Consider the following 15,955-nt stretch of genomic DNA (forward strand, 5'->3'; position numbering starts at 1 on the left):
CTAATTGGGTGGTGGGAAAAACACTCCCACAGACTTGGTGGGAGTACAAATTGGTACTCTGGGAAGGCAATTTGGAAGTCTAAGATTTGAAACGTTCCTGCTCTTTGAGCCAAAAGTTCTACTCAAAGCAGCATTGTTTGTTGTGGGAGAAAGCTGGCAATAATCTTAAATATTTGCATCACTAATAGGGGACTGGTTAAACAATTTATGGAAACATGTTCAAGCTCTAATTTAAAGGGGGAAAAAAGTATATATGACTATGTGAAGCAGCGGTCCCCAACCTTTTTGGCACCAGGGACCGGTTTCATGGCAGACAATTTTTCCAGGGAGGGTGGGAGGAAGGGGGGCGGCGGAGCTCCGCAGCCCGGTCCCTAACAGGCCCGGTACTGGGTCTGACAGTCCCATGTGCGAGTCAAGACACATTCACATATTTCATTATATAATGTTTTACTTTTGCTTTTAAAGATACATGTGCATTACTTTTGTTATCAGAATAAAGACATTTTATTTTTAATAGAAAGAATGGTGAAATAGTCAACAGTAATCAATTCAGAGGGTCATGGAGTTAGGTTATTGAGAAAAAGGGAAGAAGTATCAAGAAGCGGGTGGGAGGCAGAGGGTAAGTGGTGAAGAGTGGAAAGGAGAGCTCGAGACGTTGAAGCAGTGAATATGAGCCTCGTGTGAGAAGCGAATGGCAAAGGAAGGAAGGAAACAATGAACAGCCAGAACAAACATATGCCACATGATTCTGAATAAAGTTTATTAAATAATATGTACAGTAAAGGTAGTAATTCAACACATTTATCAAATCAATCCACTGCAATAAAGAAAAATAAATGAACAGAAAAATCTATGTCTGCATAGTACATGCTCTCAGTGTGTAATTTAAATGGCAATACTTTAAATTAATTGGTTATATATAACGTCAGTTATTTTTCTTTCAGAATGTAATCTTTTTTTGTAGTAACCTATTCTAGCAATAGGACTTAATGCTACTGTAGATAAATAGGACTGCCAAAAAAAAAAAAAAAATCAAACAAAACCCCCCCAAAAAATCAAAACAATGAAATGAAAAAAAAAAACCAAAAACCAAGTATAATTGAGATTATAGCTACCTTCTCTCCCCAAAAGAATAATTATTGTAAATTTTAACACTTTACAATGGCTATTTTTGTGCTAAAAATCTTCAGGTGAGTTATTTGGAATTCCTTCATTTAAATAAAAATGCAAAAAACTTCATGACTTCCTTACTTTACCCCCCTTCCATTCAAATTTTTAAAATTATTTTTCTATACAAGGTAGGTACATGGGCTATACAAAGTTAAATATACATATTTACAGTCCCACTTCTTAAGCACATGATTTTTTTTTTTCTTTTACTGATCCCAGAGAGACTGCAAAAGATAAGTAGTTTGGGGCTTGCCTTTACCCGGAAGCATGGCTAGTATATCAAAATGTGTCGCAAGGCATGCCGCCAGTTAGTTGTACTTGCTATTAATAAACCAGTATAAACATTTCAGCATAAAAATAGGTACTTTATATTACTAAATGTCTGAAGACAAAAGAGCCATTGGAAACCTTTGTTCCTTGTTTTGTCATACATAGGAAGCTGAAGTGATGCAAATTTTAACATATGACTTTATTAAAGACGGGCAAATCGGTGAGGCATACCTGGATTTCTGGAGATATACAAATGCATGAGGCTGGCATCATATGCAAATGTGGCTTTACAAATTGGTTTTATTTTCTAGCTGTATTTAAGGAGGTGTTCAAAATTACCTACTTAATCAAGAAGCACCCCTCAAAAAACTATTAGATAAGATAGTGTTATTAATGGTTTGCATCTAAGAAAGACCGGGAAACGCATTAGCCGATACATTCCAAAATGGGTGAAATGCTGCCGTGCCAAATGCACGTTAAAATGCATTTTTACTATATTCCCTCAGAGAGGGAAAGTCAAAAACACAGTGCTCTTAGACGGTGGAGCAGACCTTCCAAAGCAATAGGTCTATTGTCACTGGGTCCTAAGGATAATCAAGAAGGCTCTTTCTACCCAGGAAGCTTCCCCACCCCTCCAGTTCCATAAACCTTTTCACTTGGGGTTAAGGCTCTCCTTTGGCCTAGATAAAAACAAATGTCTGTGGGAAGTCTAACACATTCCTCTTATCAGTCATTTACACTTTAGTGTGAATGAATCAGTGGCAATTTCTTTCCTGAGAACAGGATTTGAAAGAAGGATAGGGAGAAAAAGTGAGTGTATTGTGGCTGTCTGGTGGTGGGCGGGAAGCTGGTGGGATCCTAAGATGGGCATCTGAGCAGCTGAGGCAGAGGCACTGAGACAAGTTCTGCCTACTTGTGAGGACTCTAGACTTTGGGACAATGGTCCTGGGGTAATTCTAAGCTATATGCAGACAGCCAGGGGTTCCTGTACACACCCCTACCACCTAGAATGGCTACTCCTATTTGTGACCTTGGATGAGTATTTATGAAGAAGATGAGAGCTTGGAGACTCTGGACTAAGTTCCAAGGATTTCCAGCCATGACCTACCCTCAGACAAAGGTTCTTCCAGCATCCTAGATTTTCAAAAGTGAGCTAACGGAGACAGAATTATGACAATGCTTTCTAGGATCCCTCCAGGGAAAATTCATCTCTTCCTCTCTCATGCCCTTCTTAGCACATACCACAGTCTCTCTTGATTAAGTTCCTTTTTCTGTGGCTGTCTCCCCATCACCACCGAGTTCCTGGTGGACAGGGACCAGGTCATTTCTATCTTTGTCTCACTAAGGGGTCCAACAGAGAGACCGACAAATATCCTCACACTGGACAGAGTTGTACCTAAGTGCCCGGGTGTCACAGGGGCCTCCCTCCTCAGATCTGCCCCCACAAAGGACAGGCCTCCTGGTCACTGCTTCCCTCTGCAGAGAAGCCTCACCAGGGTGCCTTTGGATTCACAGCCCGGTGAATTTTGGGTGGGGTCCTTGAACTCCTTTAGGGAGTGACACGGGAGACTTGGCCAGTCCCTTCAGAGTCTGGAGCAAGTCCTGCCCGTTGGTCTCCCCGGCAGCCAGTGTACACTGGTGTATGTTAAATGAACCTCTGGACACCATTCTTGGTTTTCTACGAAAGTAGGCCTACCAATTCCAAACTGTCCCATCAAACACAAGCCAGAAAAGGAGGGTTAGTGACGAGGCTCTGATAAACGAAGCTGCACTGTCCTGAAGGTGACCCAGCAATATGGGAAAGGAATGCACTGCAAGTGGCCTCGGGGGCTACAGGGCGGCTTCTTGACTTAATCACTTGGAAATACAAATGTAACCCAACTGCCTGGCCATCTGCGCCCAGTTCTCATGGGCAGATCTTGTGTGCTTTTCCATCTGAACACCAGGGCAGTCAGCGGCCATGCTGCATAGCAGGCTGAATGCACCGGGTGCCATGTTCTACCTCCATTGCCCCACCCGTACCTCAGCAGGTCCAGACAGGGATTTGGTCTTGGGCAATTTGGTGGCCTCCATCTCTGTCTGGGGACAGCCTCTGCACCCAGACTGATCTCCAGGAGTGCTGGGGGGTCAGCTGGCTCCAGCGCAGCTAGGGACTGGAGGCTGGGGCGGTAGGTGGATTCTAGGCTTGGAGCCTCTGAAAAATTTCTGGGGATCTGCCTCATACCTCGAGGGTTGCTCCAGACTCAATGACCCCTTTGAGATGGGAGCTGGTTAAGGCTGGGGCAGCAGGAGGCATTTCCCGCTAACTCTGCTTCTGGACTGTGCTCCGGGTCAGATTACCCAGGAGGTGGAGGGGAAGGGAAGGCTGAAGCGGCTCCCAGAAGCTGCTAAGTAAATGCGATTTGCCTCAATTCTTTTTGCTCAGCACACCATTCGACCCTGTCTCATACACAGTAATATTAGACAGGCTTGGATTTCAAACAACACTCTTCTGTCCCTCTCTTTTGCTTCTTACTTTATCCACTGCATTAATTTTCCTACTGACTCAACTAAAGAGATCGGTTTGTGAATTATGCTTTATCCTCCAATAAAAATAATCTCCGAGGTTTTCAATCTTCTTATAGATACAAAGGTTTTACATAGTTGCCTGGAAAAGTACCAAACTGCCTTGTCCTTCTTGAAGTACCTATAAAACAAAACACAAAAACACACATGCGTAAAATAGAAAGACTGGCCCACGTGAGCTCAGAACTCCTGCTCTAGAGATTTGTGTTTGAATGTTTTTTTTTTTTTTTTTTTGAGACAGAGTCTCACTCTGTTGCCCGGGCTAGAGTGAGTACCGTGGCGTCAGCCTAGCTCACAGCAACCTCAAACTACTGGGCTCAAGTGATCCTACTGCCTCAGCCTCCCGAGTAGCTGGGACTACAGGCATGCACCACCATGCCCGGCTAATTTTTTCTATATATATATTTTAGTTGGCCAGATAGTTTCTTTCTATTTTTTTAGTAGAGACGGGGTCTCACTCTTGCTCAGGCTGGTCTCGAATTCCTGACCTTGAGCGATCCACCCGCCTCAGCCTCCCAGAGTGCTAGGATTACAGGCGTGAGCCACCGCGCCCGGCCTTGAATGTCTCTTAATAACAATCCTGCAGCTTGTAGAATAGCCTATGGTTTCCAAAGCACTTTCTCTTATCTCATAGGCTGCAAAACAGTGCTGGGTGGTAAGCAAGGCAAACATCTCTTAAATTCTTGTTTTTTGGAGGAAGAAAGCCAGGCTCCCAGAGCTTACGTAACACTTCTGAAGCCCCACAGCTTAGTAGCAGAGGCAGAATCTGAACCCAGGTCTTCCGACTCCCAGCCCATTGCTCTTTCCCACATTTCTCCTTTTTGGAGGAATTATAATAGTACATTTATCCAGTACAAGAAGATACCTGGGATTTAGAATTTCTAAACTGCACAATTTCTAAAAGCCCACTGACTATGACCACATGTCAAAGGGAAATTCTTCTCAGAAGCCTGTGCCTAAACCCGAGTTGACTCCCTGGCACTGCTGCCAGTCTTAGGGTTCCCACTGAGCCAGGAGCACTGAGCCATCTGGGAACAAAGCCCCCGTCCCCGGGCTACTTCACATCCAGAATTACTGGATCCCTCTAATCTAGTTCCTTCCCTTGGGATTCTCTCTCTAAAGCAGGGGTGGCAGATACATGTCCTGTCATCATTATCCTCTCATAAGCAGACATCATAATTTGATCATTTTTCCCAATTGGCTTGGATTTGGCTTCAGAATCCTGTTGAATGCAGCATCTCAAGCGGCCACAACTAGTGGGTTGGAATCATCGCCCCAAGTGAAACTTGTAAGCCAAAAGAATGTGCCAAAGCTAAAGAAAGACCCAAAAGGTCTAGCTGAACTCCTAGGGAGACTGGTGAGGACGGTGAGAGAACCGGGAAGGTAGGGAGCTTGCCTGTGCCCACACCGCTGGTTAGTACCTTTCCTTATGGGTGAGAAAAATGAGTTCTGCAGGGCTACTTTATTTGTGGTTTGAATACTAATCTACTTTTCGGGAAGTGCAAAAAAGACATTCATCCCAAAACATTTCCTCTACCCGGCTGCCTGGGATGCCTCCACCAGAGAATTGGTGCCCCTCCTCCACCCAAGTTCTCATAAGAAATGTAAATACTCCTGTGAGAGTTTAACAGCTGATGCATATTACGGCTACACTCTCTAAAATGACAGCCGATGTGGCTACTGAGCACTTGAAATATGTCTAGTCTGAAATGAGCTGTGCTGTAACTGTAAAATACACATCAAATTTTGAAGACTTAGTATAAAGGGAAGAATGTAAAATATCTTGCTAACTGATTTTATATTGATTACACGTTCAAAAGATAATATTCTGAATGCCTTGGGTTTATAGATATAGTAGAATTAATTTCACTGGTTTCTTTTTACTTTTTTCAACATGGCTTTTGGAAAATTTACAATTTCATACACGGTTTACGCTGTGCTTCTATGGGACTGCGCTGCACTAGAATGGTTGCTGACATCTCCGATCTGACCTTCTTCAGAACTCAAGGTCGAGAGGGCCAAGGGCTCACTGTCCCAGAGGAGGCCTTGGTAGGATGGGGTAGCTTTCTAAGAGGATGGTGAGGCCAAGCCAATCTTTCTGGCTTCCCATGCATGCTGAGGCCTTGCCGTTCTCACCACCTCAGCCCTGACATTACTTTGCTTTAGCAAAACTTTTCCAGGGAGATCAGGGAAGAACTGGTCTTTGGAAAGAAGATAAAGGTAAAGCCATGTGCACAGGGGAAAACTGAGGCAAAGAGTGAGCCAGTGGCTCCCAAGATGATACTCATGCCAGAGCAGAAAGAACATGGGCTTGGGGAGCGATGGGCGTCCTGGGTTCAAATCCTAGCCACACCATTTGCTACCTGGATGACCTTGGAATAGTTACTTAACCTCTTTGGGGCCTCAGTTTTTGAATCTGTTAAATGAAGATAATTCTTGTCTTACAGGGCTGTTTGTTGAAAGAACATCAATGAAAGCACATAAGGCACAGTGTCTGGTTTGTAACAGAATCTCAATAAATGTTGACCTCTTTCCCCTTTCTCTAAAGGCAAATCCTTTGTTTTAATTAAGCAGATTACTTTGATTAAAGTTATTGGAAGCCTGGAGAAAATAAGAAGGTCTTTGGAACGTCTATACATACACTTGAGTTTCATGGCAGAGACCTAGGCTCAAAATTGTCGAGTTGTTCCGTAAGAGTTTTAAAAATAAAATTTCCAAATGTAAAATAGACATAGGCACAACAGAAATAAATGAAAACCCAATTAATGAATTTGACAACTGCCCGTCCATGCAGATGTTGGCATGTAGCATTTGGGTTTTAGGTCCAACATGAGTAACATTCACACCGTCTTATGAGCAAACAGACTGGGTAGGGCCCAGTATTCCCAACAGTGATACAAAAGCTGAAAAGGCTCTTTTTTCCGGGCAGAGAAGATGGCTTTGTGCATGGCTCGTTGCCTCTAGTCATTCCTTCAAAGCACAACTAGTAAGAAAAGAATGATGAGATTCTTACCAACAAACCATCCGTCGTCACATTTTTCCATGACATCAACGATATCTCCATCTCGGAGTTCCAATTCATCATCATTCTGTGGTATATAGCTATATAATGCTTGGTAGCTAAATCTATACATGAGAAAAATGAATAATGAGTGACTCAAACACTGTCAGAATTAAATAATGACTTTTAAAACCCCATTTCAGTTAAATCAGCATTTAAGTAGTGTTTCCTACTCATCAACAGGGATAAAGTATTTTACTGGCTATTTCTCTGATAACTTAGCATTTGAAGAGATACATTGAACATATGATAATTAAGACTGACAGGGATAGGGAACTCCTGACAAGCACATCATGATCAGTCTTCTTATCTATTTTCACTTGGTTACCAGAGCCAAGATTTTTTTGTCTAGAGCACCCCCTACCCTCTGCCTTTAAAGTAAACTAAGCTTTTCCTTAACATACGCTCATACATGTAGATTATCAAGAATAATCAGAAGTTACTTTAGGCCCAGAGACATTACATTCTGGTCATATACACTTGAGAACATGGGCAATTATAAATATATATATATGTACACGCACAGACATATATATATATATATATATATATATACACATATAGTATATTCCAACTACCTCACTGTTTAGCAAAACTACCTTGATTTTTTCTACATGGCACTTAAACACATTTCATTAACTCCTTTTTATTTTTAAAGAGACAGAGTTTCACTCCGTCACCCAGGCTGGAATGCAGTGGTGCAATCACAGCTCACTGCAACCTTGAACTCTTGGGCTCAAGTGATCCTACTGCCTCAGCCTCCTGAGTAGCTGGGACTACACCAGCTAATTTTTCTTATTTTTTGTAGAGACAGGGTCTCGCAATGTTGCCCAGGCTGGTCTTGAACTTCTGGCCTCAAGGGATTCTCCAGCCTTGGCCTTCCAAAGTGCTGGGATTACAGGCATGAGCCACTGTACCCGCTGGCCTCATTAACTGCTGTTAAATTTGGATATCATTTTTCTGAAACCCTTGAAATCTTTTTGCTTTCTCCCCGATCCCAGTGAGGTTTGGGGGTAAAAGCTTTATTTACTTGCTAGTTGACCTGAGGCATTAGGTCTGTGCTGTTCTGTTTTAACAACAGCCGCTGGAGACAGCTGGACTGCTGTGGTGAAATGTGATACCTGCTTTGGCATCAAGGAAAAGCTTTGTTTTTATGTCTTTCTTTAACAAACACTTGAGGAGCACCTACTATGCACCAACTTCACAATTCTGTTTACTCAGTATTTTGAAACACAACCACATAGCAGGCAAAACTTTGCAAATGAGCCAATTATCTACCATTTCCAGTAGGTATCAGTGAATTTCAGAGTGTGGGCAAGAGAGACTAGAAACAAGGGGTTCATTATGCTCTGCTAAAACCAAAGGAACAAATTTATCCAATTGTATTGATACTTCTGGCCACCAAAAGGAAGATCTCTTATGAGGAGTTAAGAGATGGAGATCAATTTCCAGTTGATAAATGACTATGTTTTTTTCATGTTTCTGTATCTGCCTGCTGTCTCCTATGCAATTTGGATTCCCATGGCCAATCTTCCAACATGCGCTCGCCGACGTCTCAGAATGCCTGGTCCCCTTGACTTCCACCATGGCTGCTTTGTCAACTTTGGCTCTGGGAAACAAATTCTGATGTCTGCTTCTGTCTTCACTCCCAGACAGTGGAGACCGACTGGAGAAAGTCCTTCACTCTTGCCACTTGGGTCCCGCAGTCAGCTCTAACTTTGGACAGTGCCATGGAGTTCTTCCCCCACTTCTCCTGCTGATTCTGGTGCCCCTCACCCAGCCGAGAGCTCTTCATTCTGCCCTGACTTCTGGAGATGGAAGCCTGCTGCGGGCAGCACCTTAACCTTCCCACCTCCAGACTTCGGTCTCTGGGCCTCCACTCACCTTCCTGCCCCTGTTCCCACATGTGAGGAAAGAGCAGTCTCTTCTCCTGGCCATGTTGAACCTCCTTCCCTGGGCTCTTCCTTCACTTACATCTTCTCATTTGCATCTTTCGACTATCATCTCCTCCTACTCTGGTGCAAATGTGCTTAAGTCTCTGTACCCAATGCCCACTCCCCTCCACACACCATCAAACTCACTCAACCACCCTCTCTAGTGCAGCATCTGCCACTAACTCTCTACTAACACTGCTGTATCATAGGTCGCCAGTGATCTTTCCAGTTGCCAAGGAGAACATCTGGTTCCTACCCTTGGCCTCTCTCGTTCCTACCCTTGGTGCCGCTGACCTGACACTGAGGCTCTGTTCTGTGAAAGCAAAAGCTCCTGGACCCCTGTCTGCATCTCCTGCTCGGCCTCCTTTGCCGGCTCCTCTTCATTACCCGCATCTCCATGGGTAACTACATGTACTTCATGGTTACAAAATGCCCACTCGGTCCTGGCTCAGGCTCTCATCACTTCTCTGCTGGATTAATATATTCTAATCAACACCTTTATCCCTCGTCTCTGAAATCCACCCTCCACTCTGCTGCCAATATGTTCCTCACTTCACAAACCTTCAGTAGCTCCCTAGTGCCTGCAGAATAAAATCCAAATTTATTTCACCTACATTCTGGAATCTACCATCTGGTCCCAACCTGCCTCTCGAGTCTCTATGTCCTCCGTGAACTATAGGCTGTGGCCACATGGGCTTCTTCAAGTTCTCCAACCACCACCCACTCCATGCCTTTGCATATGTGGTCCCCCCAGCTGGGAAGAACTCTTCCTCCCTGTTCTAGCTCTCAAAATCCAATTTGTCTTTCCACGCGTGGTCCAAATCAGCCTTCTGCTGTGAACAGAGTTTTCTCCAATGTACTTAAAATATAGGAGGTATCTAGTCAATTTTTTGAATGAATGAATAAATCAACCTTGTTCATTCATTTCTGGTCAGAATTAACTGCTCCTTCCTCTATGTCCCTACAACACTAGGCCTGAAGCCAGTCGGTACAGCTCTCGCCTGCCTTCTATGGCAGTTGACTCTTCACCTGTCTCTCCCAGCAGTCCATGACCTCTCTATTTAGCTGCCACCTGTTTTCACATTGGCTGATGGAAAATATGGTCCTAACACTAGAGAAGCTGGTAGTGAGTCACTCATCCCTCCCAAACGACTGCCCCTGCAGTCAGCTGATGACCCACTTTCTAAGGCCAACAGTCCCCCCAAGAATGCTGAGAATCAAAGTTTGCTGAGAATACTTACAAATCTTGTGAGGTTTGACTCCTGTCTGGGGTGACTCTTCGCTGCTGGGCTTGAGGTTGCTGAGAAATGATTAAAGATGATTTATTGTCAGAAGGGGATACCTTGTGATGAAAGTCAAGGGGATGAGACACAGTGCTGCAGTAATGAACAGATTTTTCGGCAATGTTTATGATCTCATTGCAAACTGCTTCCTGTGAGGTGGCCCCGAGAAATCCAGAAACCCCCATAAAACAGTCAATGTGGGGACAAAAAAAAAAAGAAAGAGAGGAAGAGATGTAACATTCCAGACGAAGCACATAAGTCCAGGGAAAAAACAGAGTTGAAGATCCAGGTTAAAAAAAAAAATAGATATTCCAGTAGTGGAGTGCAGGAGGGATCCAGGCGTAAGCATGGAAAAACAGGTAAGATACAGAAGAATTTGGGATTTAGTATGAATATTAAAAAAAAAAAAGGTAGCAGCATAAAAGCCTGTAATTAGTGAGTAACTGTTACGAACAGGATAATATCAGGGTAGAAATGCAAGTACGTATCCCCCATCATGCACTAATACATTCACTTAATCCCACATGTAGGCAGAGTAGAAGTATTATCTCCAAATTCCTCTGCTTTTTTTTGAGGGGTGGGGGCTGGCCTAACATCTCTCTCTACTGCAATAGCCACAGAACTCTTGTAAACAACTGCTCTGTGAGTTAACCCGGAATTACTCTAGTCTGGACTCTAGAAGTCAGTAAGGGTTCTCTTTAGAAAAGCCGCAGTCTTATTCAACAGGCATCTTACCACATAGCTCTTTTCAGATTCTGTGAGATCAGGTCCTGCTCTCAATGAATGATGAGAAGGCTGTGATCACCAAGCAAATTATAAGGGAGACATTTTAGCAGATGTCACATTGGAAAGGATTCAAAATAAAAGTGTGAGCAAATACACATACCACACCGGGACACTTGGATGACACTGGAGACTCGCAGCCTACGGCCGCGGAGTTTCCACAACAACATGGTGGGCGCACAGGAGAAAATGCAAATGCACAGAGTTAGAGGCAAGCATCTGGGCAATGAAATGGCAAGTTGGAAACATGGCTGCAGTGAAGTGAGGATGAACACCACAGGGTCCCCAGACTGGCAGGAGGGAGACATGGAAGGGCTGTTGTAGGAACGGTCAAGTCCTTCCATGAGCCACACACATTGGTCCCTGCACCCTCAGCCAGGAAGCACCTAGGGAAGGCTGTACCAGGAGCCAGTTTCAGTTACTTTGCTGACTGGAAGCCCTCCCTGGAAGAGCAGGCTCATAGAACTATCAGGTCTGCCATACTTCAGTACTTATAATATTTGAAGTATCACCCAAGACCATTCCCCTGGAAAAGTCTGCACACGACACACTCCAGTGAGGTATGAGACAGGTTCAGAGAGCTTGCATGGCAGAGCTCGCTTCCAGAAACAGGACTGTGTGTCCTGACACACATGTACAAATGACGCCGGCACTCTCCACTCAACAGCCCAGGTCCTACACGCTGACACAGAGACACAGGTGCAACCATAGCCAAGCAGACCTGCCTCTTGGCTGGGGCTCCCATCATAGCGGCCAGGCCTTCAAGGGCAGAGTGTCTGGAATCATTTCCCCCAGAGAATACTCAATTCCAAGTTCTAGGAAGGGCCTTTCTAAACAAATATTTGAAGAGCCATCCTCAAAGAGACTCTCTAGGTAACGTGCAATAATAGCAACAGGCCACAGCAACTACAGGGCCTCCCAGAAGGGCACTCAGAAATCCTGTGTACAGAACCCACTTGTTTCAGAGAGGCCCAGAGAGAGTGAGGGCCTCCCAGGTCACACAGTGAGACAGTGGTGGCCTTGTCCTCCTGGCTTCACCTACTATCCCACTGAGCTTGTCTTCCACCCTCAGCCCATCTTCCACCTTATCAAGTGTGCTCACTGACCTCATTCCTTCATTCATCTTCAATGAGTCCCACAGAAACCCTGGAGACAGGCAGGACATGGCTTATCATCCTTTAGAAACCCAGGAAGCTGATGCTCTGATGCTCAGAGGGGTTTCGGGCATTCCTCAACATTGCAGCTAGCGAGAGGTGAAGCCGCCTGATTGATCTTCCCACTCCACCAGACAGCCACCCGCCCACCCTCTGATGATCCATCTCCACCGTAAATGTCCTCCTCCTTTAGCATGCGCTGCAGGGCCAATTTCCATCCCAGGCATAACTCTTGTCCTTTTGGAAAGTCCCTTCAAGTTCTCCAAACCCCTTCCAAATTGCAATCACTCAAACCAGCCACCTTAGACCCTGGCAGGAGTGAAGGAAGAGACTGGACTGAAGGACCCATTGCAGGCTCCTTCTACAGTGTCCTAGGACCTCAGGCCTTTGCCAGGTGGCTGGGAGCTGACCTTGTGTGGCTCCGCTCACCACCACCAGCCTCTGGATCAAGGCTTCCAGGTAACCATGGAAAGAAATGAACATTTCCAATCACCTACTACGTGGGCTTTCAGGAGAATGAGTCTTATTCTGGGCACCTTGAGTGTGTGACAGTGAACAGGCAGGTTTTAACTTGACAGAAGGGAAAAGTTTCTAAAGTGAGAATGGTCCATCCAGACAAGGGGCTGCCTCAAGAGGAAGTGAGTTGCCTGCCACAGCAGCTGTTCAAGCTGAGGCTGTTGACTACTATTAGCTGCGATACTGCCGAGCAGTGCTTCTTAAACCTTAATGTGTGTCCGTATCACCTGGAATCCTGTCAAAATGCAGATTCCAACTTGTTATGTCCGGGGTATGTGGTGAGACTCTGTATTTCTATTTGGTGTACCAATGTTGCCAGTTCACAGACCAACTTCGCGCAGCATGGTTGTGTGAGACCTCATTTATCACTACACTGAGATTCTTTGGCTAAAGTAAGCCAAGACTGGTCTGGGTCACACCTCATGAAAACAAAAGTTCTCATAAAAAACAAAATATTTCCAAACTTCAGCTGGTGGCCTCATGACCTCAGGTTAAACTCAGTACAAAGAGAGGATGTGGACAATCTCTTGGCATGATCACCGCAGCTCACAGAAACCCCCTAACATCATTCAGTCAACTTAATCCCAAAGGTGTGACTGGAATTGATCATTGAGCAAAAAGTTTGGTGCTCAAAAGAGGATGAGTGACAGTCTGGGCAACATAGTAAGACCCCGTCTACAAAAAAAAAAAATTAGCCAGGTGGTGGCACACACCTATAGTCCCAGCTACTCAGGAGGCTGAGGTGGGAGGATAACTTGAGCTCAGGCGTTTGAGATTACAGTGAGCCATGATGATGCCACTGCACTCTAGTCTGGGTGACAGAGCAAGCAGAAAGAAAGGAATGAAAGGGAAAGAAAGATGATCAGTGAATCCAATACAGTAAGAAGAACTTGATATTTTACAAGCACATATAGGTTTGTTATCCCATCTGACTTTCCTACTAATCCTCTGACTTGACTCAAGGAGGCCAGAATAGGGAATTTTAAGGCTCAGAGAAGACTGAAGACTCACACACAAGGTGGCAAAGCCACTGAGTGTGACAGCAGAGCCCTTTGGTATCAATTTCCATATACTACCTCCCTCTGGGGTCATGATGGGATTGCTGGTGTAACCATGATAGCAACACCCAATTTCTGCCTCTTCTAAAAGCAGGCACTATAATTTCTCTTCTTGAGTACTTTTTACACTAGGTGTTCAAAGACATTTCATTATGTAAAAGGTATGGAGTGCAGTAATAGCAACCCATCATTAACCCAAGGAACCACAGTGCTGGAAAGGATACTGAAGGCCCAGCTAGTACCTTCCTTGGTCTTAGGCCAGACCCAGTGCAGAGGATAACCATCATCATAGCCTTAACATCTGGACAGTATAAACTTAACCCCATTCCTGAGAGGTAGGGATGACTGGCTTCCTCACTTAGCATTTGTTGACTAAATGAAGGAAGAAGGCAAGATAAACATTTATTCTATTAGCTAAGATTCAATTTTTTTCTCTATTTAGGTTTAAATAAAATATCTCATATAGCTGAAATGTAAACCAGCTTTTTGGGGAAGGAGGGGGACACAGCATGGGGTGGGCTCTCAGTGGAGATGGAAACCAATAATAAACATCACAAGGGGTCAGGGCCCTTCACTTTGAAGGCTGTTAGCTTTAGGTTTTTTTTTTTTCCCCTCCAGGCACATGTTTTTTCTTTTCTTGCCCCCATTTTCTAGCCACTTTACAGCTTTATATTGCACTTTCCCTAAACCTGTGCTGTCCAATATGGTAGCCAGTAGCCAAATGTGGCCACTTAGCACTTGAGATGTGGCCAGTAGGAAGTGAAATGTGCTATAAGTATAAAAGTACACATTGGATTTAGAAAACAGTATAAAATAGAAAATGTAAAATCTTAGGAATAATTTTCAGATATATTGGGTTAAATAAAATATATTATTAAAAATAATTTCACCTGCTCCATTTTACTGTGGTTACTAGAAAATTTTAAATTACACATGTGCCCCACATGAGGTTTCTACTGGACAGTGCCACTCTCAACCCTCCCCAGGCCCTCAGTGTCTGACCTTCTTTAAGCCTAGGAGAAGATACAAGTTCTAACCAGGACTTCATCCAGAGTTACGAATAACAGGAGTATTATCTCATGCTAAGTACATTTCAGACTCTGGACATGCATTCCAGATGCATTTTTCATGTGTTTACAAAAACAACCTTGCCCAACACTTGCACACACTCGTGCATACACTATACTTCCCTCCCCCATCAGCAGCAAGCAGGCAATAGTTGCTGATCCAGAAACTACTTTCTTCCAAATTTGCACATAAGTTGCTCCTCCTGGCCTGGGGTGCTTGTTTCATTCTCCCCACAGGGCAGACCCTGCATGCATCCTTGCTCTGGTGCCGTGTTGCCCTTCTACCCTCAGATCACAGAAGTCCCTCGGAAATCTGATCTTAGCCTCCTGGAGCTGTTAATCCCTCTGGATCCACACAACACTGGTGTTACTGTGGAGTTCCTGAGCATCCTCTTCCAGCTTTGGGTGGGTGCCAAAGCCTTGAAGACCAAAATAAATTACACACGGGCTAAAGGACAGCAGGAAGTCCTGGGGATGTGGACAGGGTGGAGAAACTCAACTACTCCATGGCCTCAAATCCCCTCTAGAAATAGCAAGAGTCTCTGTTGCTCCCCCAACCTGCCCAAGTCTCGCAGAGATGGCATTCCTCTAGTTACCTCATGCCCCTTGTCTTCTCAGACCCCACCCTACCTTTCTGGTGACCTCCCTGACCTCCCAGTGAGACAGTGACAATATCTGGGTTCCAGGTCAGGCTCTGGCACTAACTGATTGTCTTTTGAGCAAAATGCTTAACTTCTTCAGCTTTTAAGTTCTAAAATACGTAAGAAGATTAGACATAACTTACATAATGTTCCTTTTGGCCCCAACGCTCTATGACTGGAGTGTGCCCATCCTAGGATCTGAGAATCAGGACTGGATAGGGCCGACTTGCCTAAAGTGAGGCGGCAGACCACTCATTGCCTGCTGAAGACTGGGAGGGGGAGAGCTTTTGATGGCAGTTTCTAGATATGGATGGAGAGTTCACTTCTGAAAGTATCCCAAGTGGTTGCCCTAGGATATCGATAGGAGATTTGTAGCTACTGGCATTCCATGGGCAAGGTCTGCAAGAGTCAGAAGGCCTGAACCATTCAGGCTCCTGGGTTTCAGCTCCTGGA

The 15,955-nt window shown here is 44.6% G+C and overlaps 1 protein-coding gene across 4 annotated transcripts in view; it reads right to left on the reverse strand.

The window, feature by feature from the left end:
* Nucleotides 1-3,847: 3,847 nt before the first annotated feature.
* The window catches only part of SORBS1 (sorbin and SH3 domain containing 1), a 218,240-nt gene continuing 206,132 nt past the window's right edge, over nucleotides 3,848-15,955 (reverse strand). For 3 of the 4 annotated variants that reach the window (XM_069460039.1, XM_069460041.1, XM_069460040.1), the window contains 3 exons: nucleotides 10,242-10,300; nucleotides 7,019-7,131; nucleotides 3,848-4,126 (listed from right to left, as the gene is read on the reverse strand). In XM_069460039.1, the coding sequence (XP_069316140.1) occupies nucleotides 4,059-4,126; nucleotides 7,019-7,131; nucleotides 10,242-10,300 (240 nt within the window). In that variant the 3' untranslated portion in view covers nucleotides 3,848-4,058. Of the gene's footprint in view, nucleotides 4,127-7,018; nucleotides 7,132-10,241; nucleotides 10,433-15,955 lie in introns of all 4 variants that reach the window. The other variant, XM_069460038.1, reaches the window with a different exon arrangement.

The sequence above is a fragment of the Eulemur rufifrons genome, chromosome 28, assembly GCF_041146395.1.
Source record: "Eulemur rufifrons isolate Redbay chromosome 28, OSU_ERuf_1, whole genome shotgun sequence".
Taxonomy (NCBI): Eukaryota; Metazoa; Chordata; class Mammalia; order Primates; family Lemuridae; genus Eulemur; species Eulemur rufifrons.